Here is a 12,516-nt window from a genome sequence, read left to right as displayed (position 1 = left end):
TAATCTGACATAACATCATCTAAAAAAATATATAACTGTTTGGTTGGCAACACTGTTAGTCGGGTAATATTGCGGAGTACGTCAAACAATGTCCTTCTGTTCATATTTGCAAGTTACAAAATTTAATTCAATAATTCTCAATATATTCCTTTATATCAGGTCTCTAAGTCTCCTGTGAACAATAGTAGCAAGAAACAAAATAGCCACCTAACTATTCTTCATCTTGCTTAGTATTCCCCCCCCCCTTCTCCCCAGGCTAAAAGAAAAAGGACTAAAACTTATTCATAGGAGACTCGCAACAAGTAGTAATCGAGGTAAAAAGTAAAGAATCATGAAATAACCTTTGTTCATGGAATACACCTTTTTAATCTATACAGTTTTTAGTTGCGGGTATCATCGTAATTACTAGGTTAAGAATTTTTTTTTCAGGTTAGATATCTTTCAGCATCACACCAATTTTTGATATAATGATTTATTTACATAAAATTTCTTTAAACACAAAAATTTGAACGGAAAAACGATCTACGATAGAAATAACATTGTTCCTTGAGACATATGATACAGTTACCACAACAGCACTAGAATGCAGGCTATAAATTTATTTACTCATATAGATAAGCTTTCTACTAATTAGTTAAGATGTTATTTAAGCAGAAATATAAATAATTGCTATGTCGTGACGTAAAATCATTTATATCTGGGGAGTTGCGATGTGTCGAAGATAACTGGAAAATCATTTCTTAATCATCTTCGACGATGTTAGGAGCGTATAACGAATATATGGAATAAAACTACTGTCTTCTGGAAAGGAGATAGAAATCATGTTATTTTAAAATTTGCTTACGTACAATTGAAAAGCAATCTACACTAAGAAGTTAGCGTACGTAACCCAATTATTTTCGTGTATAAAAAGTTCGTATGTATCCTTCTATTCATATTTTCTAAGTATTTCTGGCAATTAAGACATATTCTCTTCTGTAGTCTTTAAATTATATTCCTTTCCATTTAAACGGATTCCTGAAATTAAATATAATGGTGCACGGTATCTAAAAATCAATGAGCTGACAAAAAAAAAAAAAAAAAAAAAAAAAAAAAATTTCTGTTGATTTTGGTCTAGCTTTCCCTTAATTGACTCAAACTTTCTACAACCAACCAAGTAAGAAAGAACACTGTTTATCAAGCTTGTTGTAGGTACCTGTGTTCGAAGAATATTCTTTTAACTGAATTTACATTTAAATACAACTCTCATTTTTAATGATAAACTCACCTCCTCTGCACAACTAGTAGTTTTCTAGCAGCCCATTCCAACAGCGATGGAACAGTTGGTTTCTCGAAACTAGGCGGAAAAGAAAATCCACAAAATGGATTCTCCGAGAGATCCAAATGGTTTAGCCGGAGATTCTTCATGTTTGCCGGAAGATAATCTATACTGTTGTTATTTAAAGACATATATCTGAAACGTAAAAATTGTAGAGAACGTAATTAGTGGAATTGTTTCCTCAATTTGCTAAATTCTTCAAAACTATATTCCTTGATTCTCCAGAGCAAAATATATGATTCATCAAGTTAGTAATGCTGTAAGCTTTTATTTCTAAATATTGACATTTTATAAAAGGTAAGTTCATTTTTTCACTTCATTTTCTACTCGTTCTACTTCTCTACACACCCACTATATTACAAGGTTTCATTACAAGCCTGTGTGTGTGTATATACGAAAATACTTACATTAGTGATTCTAACAAATACGGATAGTTCAATGTAACGATGTTATCCAAATTTTAGTATAAAATATCGGAAAACTATGAACAGAAAACGAACTAATTTGTCATATGCTTTCGTACAATAGTATGTAGAGATAAGAGGCGGTATTCTGAAAGGATTAACTTAATTTGGAGTTCAACGTCCTTTTCAGCACGGAAGCTATATACAATGGATCTACAGCTTAATATGGAATCCAAACTAATGAGCTCCCACCGGGAATCGAACCCGGGTGTCCCACGCCAAGAGTTAATTTGACTTAGTTACCAGTTCAGATAATGACGGTGTGTATTTAACACATAAAACCTATCTTTAACGAAATCGGACCATATTATTCTTTATTTCTCTCGTTACTATGTTAGTGATTTTAGTGCAAATTTAACTACGTAGTATTTAAAAATCACTGAACAGAAAAATCGCATGTTCAAGAGATTTCTTTCAGGATACCTTGAGCTTAGTTTTTTCTTCCCCTTTTTCAAAGCAATATTTTAATATTGCCTTCTCTATCCTGTCAAAGCTGCTAAAGAAGGTTGATCCGTTTATGTGTGTCCAATTTTAAACCTTCATCCCTGCTCAGAGAATAGACCGATTCGAATTATTCAAACAACAGGAGAAAGTCAAATGCCTTTAGTATCGCGCCAAATTCGCGTGGGTATATCATGGCTCCCAAGGTGAGTCGGTTTTGGGAAGGCTATGTTGTAGCACTTTTCCACACCAAGTTTTCCGTGACAGATTCAAAAATAGTGCAGGGAAAATGGATGTGTTTTGGGGTCAACGACAATCAAGAACATAATTAGTCTACATAACCACCACGCCGTTCCAGCACTTCGTTCACCCAGTAAGGGGAGTAGAAAGCGACCGTCTACTACGGTGACTCCACCTGTAGCTCGGAAGTTGCGCCGAATGGTCCTGCAGGAAAACTCGCCTAGACAACGTGTGATGGCAAGATGTGGCACAGTCAACTGTTAACCGCAACCTACGTGCGAAGTTAAAACTCCGGATGGTGTTTACAAGTCAGGGACATGTCCTTATTGTGGCCCATCGGAGAGAGAGAAAGACCCAATGCAGGTGTCACTGCGAACGCCATCTATCCTAGGGAAAGCTGAAGTTTGTTGCCACACCGATGAAGTATTGATTTATCAATTAGATTGTGGTAAAATTCGAGCCGTAATACATCCCACGAGACGCAAAAAAAGCCCTGACTTCATCCGTCAGTGCAAAGCAAGTTCCTCGAAGGGATTTCTGGTTGTCGCGAGATACTGTTATGAAGGCAACTTAATAAATCGGCAGATGCCTAAAACTGCAAAATCAACTCCGCATTTTATCAGCTACATATCCTCACACCAATTTATGAAAAGATCTGTCCCATCTGTATGGAAATGCAATAAATCAAGTCCGTGTGCATATGAATAAGGCCTCATCACATACATCCATTTATACACAGAATTTCTCCAACAGATGATGACAGACACCGGCAACAAGGCTATTCCCTCCCAGGACATACCAGTTCCATAGAATTTTGCGGGTTTGGCCTATTGAAAAGAGCACTTGCATCTTGTCGTATCAGCACTGTTCGTGCCTCTGCAAAGCTTGCCAGAAGTGACTCAGTAGTCCTATTTTTGTATTTCAACGGAGTTTCCTATAATGAAAGTTACGGTGCAGGGCTATTGCCAAGACATGGATCAACTTTCTGTATTTATGAGCATAAACTAGCTAGGTAGATCACATGAGTATAAATATTAAAGAAAAAATAACAATTAAAAAATGGAAGACTACAAACGTGTGGTGTGTTAAATATGAGAACATGTCAGGGCACGTACGTGTTTTATGATAGTACATATACCGAGTAGAAGATAGTGAAATTATAAGACTGTTGATCATTGTGACGCAGGCGTGCTATATTTAAGAGAGTTGTTCGGTGGAATTAAGTTTTATACAGAATTAAGTGTATAAGCAATGGTGTTGGGCAGTTGTGTGAGAGAAATATGTATAACATGGTGATATGAATAAAGAAGATAATGTAACAAATGGACGTAGTAATTGTAGCGAGATATGAAACAATTCAGTATTTTCAGTAGCAACATGGCGGACTCCTCGAGATTCGCTTCTTGTTATTGCTGAAATGACGCTTATAAATGAAATCAAATTATTGTTTTGGCGGAAAAAAAAATTTACTAAAATTGAAGAACTGATTTTACTTGTTCAAAATTCCAATGATATAGTTCTATGATTCATTTCAACTGCCTCTATCATTTTATGAATTTAACTCTTAAGAAAAAGCCATTTCTTTTTCTTATTTATAAACAGTAAATCCCTTCTATCTAATTTACCCACACAACTTCTGTTCCTACCCAATTTTTGGGTCGACAAAGAAGTCTATATAAAGCACTGAAATATTTCCCAAACAAAAGAAGAAAAATGGATTTTAAAGTCATGTATTCCAAAAGTGAAAATACCTGATCAGTTTGACGTTTAGTAAAGTACATCAACAACATGTTTCTGCTGCTGCAGATTAAATTCGTTGAACAGAGTTTCTTTGTAGCTGCAGAAGTTTTTATTGTATCGGACTAAATAATGAATAGATATCGTTGCGTATAGCAACCTTCATTTTCTGGAGTTTGTCTGGAAATATTATGCACATATTAGGTTATTATTATATTACTCACCATAAATACATATACAATTCGTTATTTGTTTCCAGAATATACTCTACTTTCCAGGAAACTACTTTTACGGGGCTAACTTAAGTTAATCTGACATTTTATATATACATACTGACAAAGAATTGAAAGTTTTAGGAAAGCGGACTCATTTCACTCAATTCCTGACCATCCCCTAGCTACAGGTTTGATTCATCTCCGTGACAAAGTAAGTATTTGGAATTTTGATTTCTTATTTCTTTGCTGTACATTACACCTCATGTTTATGCTCTTTAGAGTAAATGGAGCAATCAAAATCAATATGATAATAGTAGGTACTATAACAAGTTATATACCCATCCCTTTCCTGCTTTTTTTCTCTATAGTCCAATAGCCAGAATATGTGCATTTCGTGCACAAGATCTGTGGATCGATTCTCACTGGAAGAGAGGGTTTGTCCTATATATCCTCGCTGCTAACAAAGGATTTAAATACATACATCAACCAAACCCGTTCCATGGCAAGCGGAACTTCAACCTGCAACTTTGTCTTGCGTTCACCAGCTAGCGCCTAAGAGCACTCGACTACACAAGTTGCAGTTCTTATATATATATATATATATATATATATATATATAAAATATCTTTTTATCCATGGAAACATAATAAAATGAGCAAAAGCTTTTACTTAGCACAATGACTCGAACTTCTTTTGATTACTGGCGACCCGCCCCCACGACATCGAAACACACAGAATGGGTACTATACTATTGATTGATTAATATTATATATATATATATCGAACTCAGGGTCTTCAGAATTTATTTCAACTTATTATTAAAGACTTAATGATAAAAATAAAATGTATTGTATACAGTCTAGACTAATAGGCGTCCTGTACGATGCAAATTTTTGACCCTAAAATTTCGTGACACATTTGTTGGAATCATGAAATAAAGAATTGTAATCATCTTGACATAATTCCCCCACTAAATTGGTATCAATCACTAATTGTTTATCTCTGTATCAGATTCCTTAGGCAGTTGTATGTTCTGATCAGAGACTTTTCAACCTTCATCGACGCTAGAAAGTGACATTTCATTCGCACCAATTCATGGTCTTTCCAGGAGAAAAAAGAAAGGAAACACAATATTTGAAAAAAAATAATAATCGGCATCAAATTCTCTCTCTCTCTCTCTCTCTCTCTCTCTCTCTCTCTCTCTCTCTCTCTATATATATATATATATATATATATATATATATATATATATTAAAATTTATTATTGATATGATGGGCCCACTTCAAAGTGCGCAAAAACTTTTCTACGCATTCCGCAAAACTAATGAGACGTAAAATACATTGTGTATACAACAATCTATTACAAAATCGCATTAAAATTTTAATGGTTTTCGTTCGATTTGATTAATGTAGTTCGTCCTATTTACGATAGCCAAAATTTCTTTAATTCTTTTATAACTAATGTAACATACAATCTGAAATTTTGGAAAAAAGCAGTACAAAGTTTACGATAAATCTGAGTGGTTTCGATTCGGGCAACTTCAATCTGCCCAGATCTCTCTCTTGACTTTACCGCCAAAACTAATATATCATACAATCTGAAATCCAGGCACAAAATTCCTACATGAAGTAACCCAAAATACATTATTTTCCCTTTTCCGCCAAAAAAATACAGCGTGTATCAAAAAGAATAATCCGGTTTTAAACAATAATATCTATTCTGTTTTTTTCAGAGATATGAGTGAACAACGTACTATTGGAAAGAGGAACATCTCTAGTTGTACATGGTTTCCGCTACGTAGCAGCAGTGTGCTTGAGTGAACGCTTACTACGGTTCTGGTTAAAATGGCATCTGGACAACAGAAAGCGTTTTGTGTACTACGTTTTGCGGAGTGCAAATCAGTGATAACTGTTCAGCGTGACTTTCGTACTAAGTATGGTGTGGATCCTCCTACTGCACAGAGCATTAGACGATGGCATGAACAATTCCGAACAACAGGTTGTTTGTGTAAGGGAAAATCACCGGGACGTCCTCGAGTACCCGACGCAGACGTGGAGCTTGTCCGTTAATGTTTTACACGCAGTCCGCAGAAATCCGTTCGTCGTGCAGCTCGACAGCTCAACATGCCTTTGAGGTCCGTCTGGCGTGTGTTGCATCGTCGTTTACACATGAAACCATACAGAATTCAGCTACTGCAAGCTCTTTGTGAAGGTGACAAAGAACGACGTATGGAGTTTTGTAATTTCATTCTTGGCAAGATTGCAGAGGACGACAGTTTTGTTCAACGCTTAGTGTTTAGTGACGAGGCAACCTGCCATTTGAATGGAAATGTGAACCGCCATAATGTGCGAATATGGGGAAAGGAACACCCACATGAAGTTGTACAACATGAGAGGGACTCGCCAAAAGTTAATGTGCTTAGTGCAGTTTTCCGAAAAAAAGTGTACGGTCCATTTTTCTTTACCGTGAACACTGTGACGGGGATAACCTACCTTGATATGCTTTCCCCACAGTTGGAGACTGATTCGAATGATTTCATCTACCAACAGGATGGGGCACCGCCACACTGGCATGGGAAAGTGATGGATTTTTAAATCGAACGATGCCACAACGATGGATCGGTCGCACTGGACCAAATGATGCAGCGTTACATTACTGGCCTCCAAGGTCACCTGACCTTACTGTATGTGATTATTTCTTGTGGGGGTTTATAAAAGACTCCGTTTATGTGCCTCCGTTACCAAGCACATTGAATGAACTGCGACATCGCATAACGGCAGCTGTGGAAGCTGTAACTGAAGACATGCTAGCTGCACTTTGGGACGAATTTGAATACCGCATGGACATCTCAGGGGGGGGGGGGAGGACACATTGAACACCTATGAACAGGTGCAATAAAAACTTTTTGAGTTTCACTACCATGCAAAACAAAAACTATTTGTATATGTTTATTAGTTTCAGAAATACAGACTTGTCAAAGTGGATGAATCTTTTGGTACACCCTGTATTGTAGCAGAATATCTGGAAGTCGGACACAAAATCAGCACTAAATACCAAAATGGTTCTCATTTAATTTGGCTGAGGCTGTTAAGGTAGCTATAAGGTGTGGTGTCATCATTTCCCCACCAAAATTAACGCGGTAGAAAGTTCAAAATTCGAACACAAAACAGCAGTTTGGTTGGTGGGTTAAATTACAGTTAATGTTTCTTTCACCACCGAAGCTATATGAATCGCTGACCATTCGGAGCTTAAGTAGGATTCGAATATGAGCTTCCACCGGGAATCGAACCCGAGTCGCCCACGCCAAAGACAATTCTTGAATATTTTTAATAATTTACTAAAGGGGATGGAACACTTTACGAATCTGCTACACAATTTCGAACCACTGTTGCTCTAATTATATTAATTTTACACACACACACACACACACACACACACATATATATATATATATATATATATATACAGATGATGATCCGAAAAATGGAAACACCTGTAGTTGGCAACACGTCAGATGTATGGGTTGGGTTGGCACTGGTGTCGTGGCGCCCGCAGCGCCGGACCGCTGGTGGTGGTGTGTTAGGTCGGTCTTCATACTACGTCAGGCGCAGTGGAACAGCAGTGTCCAGTGGCTGCAGCAGACGGAGCTAGTGTAAAATGGGAGACCTCTCAGATTTTCAAAGAGGGCAAATTGTTGGTGCGCGATTATGTGGAGTGAGTGTGACGCCAGTGGCTACTGTGTTAGGTGTGTCGCGTGGGACAGTGTCGAAGGTGATGGCGGCCTACACAACACACGGGAAAACCACATCGGGGAAGCGGAACAGTGGGCGGAAGAAAACCATGAGTGACAGGTCACGCCGGGTATCAAAGCGCATTGTCACTCAGAACCGTCGTGCCACTGCGGAGCAAGTGACGGAGGAACTCAATCAGCACCTCCCCCACCCTGTTTCGACAATCACAGTCCGCCGCGAATTATGTGACATGAATTTACAGGGTCGTGTTGCACGGGCCAAACCGCTCATCAGGGACCATAACGCTTTCGCACGCCGCAAATGGTGCCGCGACCATGCAACTTGGACCGTTGAGGACTGGAAACGTGTGATATAGTCGGATGAGTCATCCTTCACCCTATTCCCAACCACGGGCCGTGTTGATGTATGGAGAACGCCAAAAGAAGCTTATGATCTGCAGTGTCTCCGCCCAACTGTGAAACATGGCGGCGGCTCGGTGATGCTGTGGGCCGCCATATCATGGTTTTCATTGGGTCTTGTGGTCACACTTAGCGGACGATTATGTCGCAATTTTAGGAGACCACTTGCATCCTATGGTCCGGATGTTGTTTCCGGACAATGACGCCATCTTCCAGGATGATAATGCACCCATTCACACAGCTGGCGTTGTCGCAGCGTGGTTTGAGGAACATCGGGGTGAAGTTCAACACCTCCCCTTGCCCGCCCAATAATTAGATCTCAACATAATTGAACATCTGTGGTCCGTCTTGGAAACACGACCCCGGCGACGATTTCCAAATCCATCCTCTCTCACAGAACTGGCCGACGCCCTACAGGAGGAATGGTGTAAAATTCCACTTGCTACCATTCACGACCTCTATGCCTCCATCCCACGTCGCATCAAGGCTGTTCTGAAGGCGAAAGGTGGCCCGACACCATATTAATCTGGTAATCAGCAATTTCGTTCAGGTGTTTCCATTTTTCTGATCACCATCTGGATATATATATATATATATATATATATATATATATATATATATATATATATATATATATATATATATATATATATATATCGGGTGTTGCAAAATAAGTGTTACAACGCTTGGGAGGTGACTCCTGCCACTGAGACAAGAAAAAAGTTCTCTTGAATTTTCGGCTATCGGACATAGTTTCGGATCTACAAGAGGCCGAAAGCATGGGAAAATGACTGACTTTCGGACGCCAATAGTTCGGAAACTATCCAACGTAAAGAGGGCGGGTAAAAAATTCACTGAAGAAGTCACATCTGCTATATTGAATTTTGCATGTTTCACAATCCTACCATTCACGCGCTAGGGATTCCCCAAACGAGCGTAGGGAGTCCCGGATAATCTGCCAAATGAAATTTGGTCTAAATGGATATGAATTGATAAGGTTTCTACCAGGTAACAATAATTCGTTTGCATTAAGTCCATATCTGGAACAAATACAAAATGGCGGATACCTTCATTCCCATTGTGTGTGGTTGCATAATCGCCAGGTACGGATGCTGGCCAACAGTGACGTTCTGAGTATTAAGTGTAGCGAATTTGTACTCAAATGCTCTAGAAAGACATCTTGAGTGTCCGTAGAGCACAACAGATGAAGCAGGGTGATTCACATGTGTGGAAACACTTAACGAAAAATACCCAGAAATGCACTCGTACTCAGTAAACGTGAGTTCAAAATGTCGGAAATGTGAGGATTAGCATCAAGAACATGAAAACCATTGCCAATTCCCCAATAATATTCCCTCAAACCGATGCAATATGATGTGCTCGGTTGCATATCAAAGGAATGCAACTACTGAGGCCAAGTTGAAATTCTGCAAGGAGACTCACTACGAAACTGGGTAAACTAAATGAATGTCACTAGTGGGATCGCATGATCGATATTGAAATGTGGCCAATGTGTGTGTTGATATCGACATGTAGCTAATGGACAAATGTCAACATATCCCACTACTGCTGGGACACCGTCCCACGTGCGAAAAATAGGAAAATAACTACTCGGGTCTTGAATCTGAGGCCGTGGGCTCCCAGTAGGATTGGAAACCGCGACCACCCGAGCGAAAGCGAGCGCTCTAGCCCTGAGGCTCGAGGGAGCCTCACTTTCTCTGCATTCATTTCTTTGAGGAGTACCCACTTTGCTTGGCAAGCGCTCTTGCACAGACAGCTTCCCGACATGTTTGTGTGTTTCATTTTGTTACTCCTACTGCACTGTTGTAAACAATCAGAGCTTTAAGACGATTCTTCCTATCTCTCATGTCGTTTTATTTTCCATATGTATGGTGTTCCAGCTGTAGTGTTACTTGTAAATAAAAATAGTTCATTTTCGTCTTTGTCTTGGCATGTGCACTGTGTGTAAGATACAAATTTCTGGAGCTATTTTAATATATTTCGAGTACGTCATATGTCCCAGAAGACGTGTGAAATAATACAAGTTCGTTATTTTCACTCTCTATCAGAATTTGAACCATGGATTAAGAAATTTCTTTTCATATGTGTCGACTGTGGGACAATGTCCCATACAAAGAAGGACATTGATACAATCGTGTTCTAGTTACGTTCTACCAAAAAGTGAACCAGATGTAAAAGCAGAATGTACAACGTTATTTTCCTATTTTTCGCACGTAGGACGATGTCCCAGCAGTAGTGGAACATGTTGACATTTGTCCATTAGCTATATGTCGATATCAAGACACACATTGGCCACATTTCAATATCGATCATGCGATCCCACTAGTGACATTCATTTAGTTTACCCAGTTTCTTAGTGAGTCTCTTCTACAATTTCAACTTGGCCTCAGTTGTAGCGTTCGTTTGGTATGCAACCGTACACATCATATTGTATCGGTTTGAGGGAATATTATTGGTGAATTGGCAATGGTTTTCATGTTCTTGACGCTAATCCTTACATTTCCGACACTTTGAACTCACGTTTACTGAGTACGAGTGCATTTCTGGGCATTTTTTGTTAAGTGTTTCCACACATGTGAATCACCCTGCTTCATCTGTTGTGCTCTACGGATACTCAAGATGTCTTTCTAGAGCATTTGAGTACAAATTCGCTACACTTAATACTCAGAACGTCACTGTTGGCTAGCATCCGTACCTGGCGATTATGCAACCACACACAACGGGCATGAAGGTGTCCGCCATTTTGTATTTGTTCCAGATATGGACTTAATGCAAACGAATTATTGTCACCTGGTAGAAACTCTATCAATTCATAAACATTTAGACCAATTTTCATTTGGCAGATTATCAGGGACTTCCTACGAACCTTTGGGGAATCCCTTGCGCGTGAATGGTAGGATTGTGAAACATGCAAAATTCAATACCCCACGTGTGACTTCTTCAGTGAATTTTTTACCCGCCCCCTTTACGTTGGATAGTTTCCGAACTAATGGCGTCCGAAAGCCATTTTCCCACGCATTCGGCACCTTGTAGATCCTAAACTATGTCCGATAGCCGAAAATTTACAAGAACTTTTTTCTTGTCTCCGTGGCAGGAGTCACCTCCCAAGAGTGACACCTGATATATATACAGATGATGATCAGAAAAATGGAAACACCTGAACGAAATTGCAACTTACCAGATTAATATGGTGTCGGGCCACCTTTCGCCTTCAGAACAGCCTTGATGCGACGTGGGATAGAGGCATAGAGGTCGTGAATGGTAGCAAGTGGAATTTTACACCATTTCTCGTGCAGGGCATCGGCCAGTTCTGTGAGAGAGGATGGAGGTGGAAATCGTCGCCGGAGTCGTGTTTCCAAGACGGACCACAGATGTTCAATTATGTTGAGATCTGGGGATTGGGCGGGCCAGGGAAGGTGTTGAACTTCATCCCGATGTTCCTCAAACCACATTGCAACAACGTCAGCTGTTCGTTGGCAGTGATTCGTCCGCTAAGTGTGACCACAGGACCCAATGAAAACCATGATATGGCGGCCCACAGCATCACCGAGCCGCCGCCATGTTTCACAGTTGGGCGGAGACACTGCAGATCATAAGCTTCTTTTGGCGTTCTCCATACATCAACACGGCCCGTGGTTGGGAATAGGGTGAAAGATGACTCATCCGACCACATCACACGTTTCCAGTCCTCAACGGTCCAAGTTGCATGGTCGCGGCACCATTTGCGGCGTGCGAAAGCGTTATGGTCCCTGATGAGCGGTTTGGCCCGTGCAACACGACCCCGTAAGTTCATGTCATGTAATTCGCGGCGGACTGTGATTGTCGAAACAGGGTGGGGGAGGTGCTGATTGAGTTCCTCCGTCTCTTGCTCCGCAGTGGCACGACGGTTCTGTGTGACAATGTGCTTTAATACCCGGCGTGACCTGTCA

General features: G+C 39.9%; 1 protein-coding gene across 2 annotated transcripts in view; it reads right to left on the bottom strand.

Annotated features, from left to right (window-relative positions):
- The window catches only part of Lrr47 (Leucine-rich repeat 47), a 57,902-nt gene that overhangs the window by 3,364 nt on the left and 42,022 nt on the right, over positions 1 to 12,516 (bottom strand). For both annotated transcript variants that reach the window (XM_081758931.1, XM_081758930.1), the window contains exon 6: positions 1,268 to 1,453. In XM_081758931.1, coding sequence (XP_081615057.1) covers positions 1,268 to 1,453 — 186 coding nt within the window. The remainder of the gene's footprint in view (positions 1 to 1,267; positions 1,454 to 12,516) is intronic.

The sequence above is a fragment of the Thermobia domestica genome, chromosome 5, assembly GCF_964235325.1.
Source record: "Thermobia domestica chromosome 5, izTheDome1.hap1.1, whole genome shotgun sequence".
Lineage (NCBI taxonomy): Eukaryota > Metazoa > Arthropoda > Insecta > Zygentoma > Lepismatidae > Thermobia > Thermobia domestica.
This window is presented reverse-complemented; position numbering and strand designations above follow the sequence as displayed.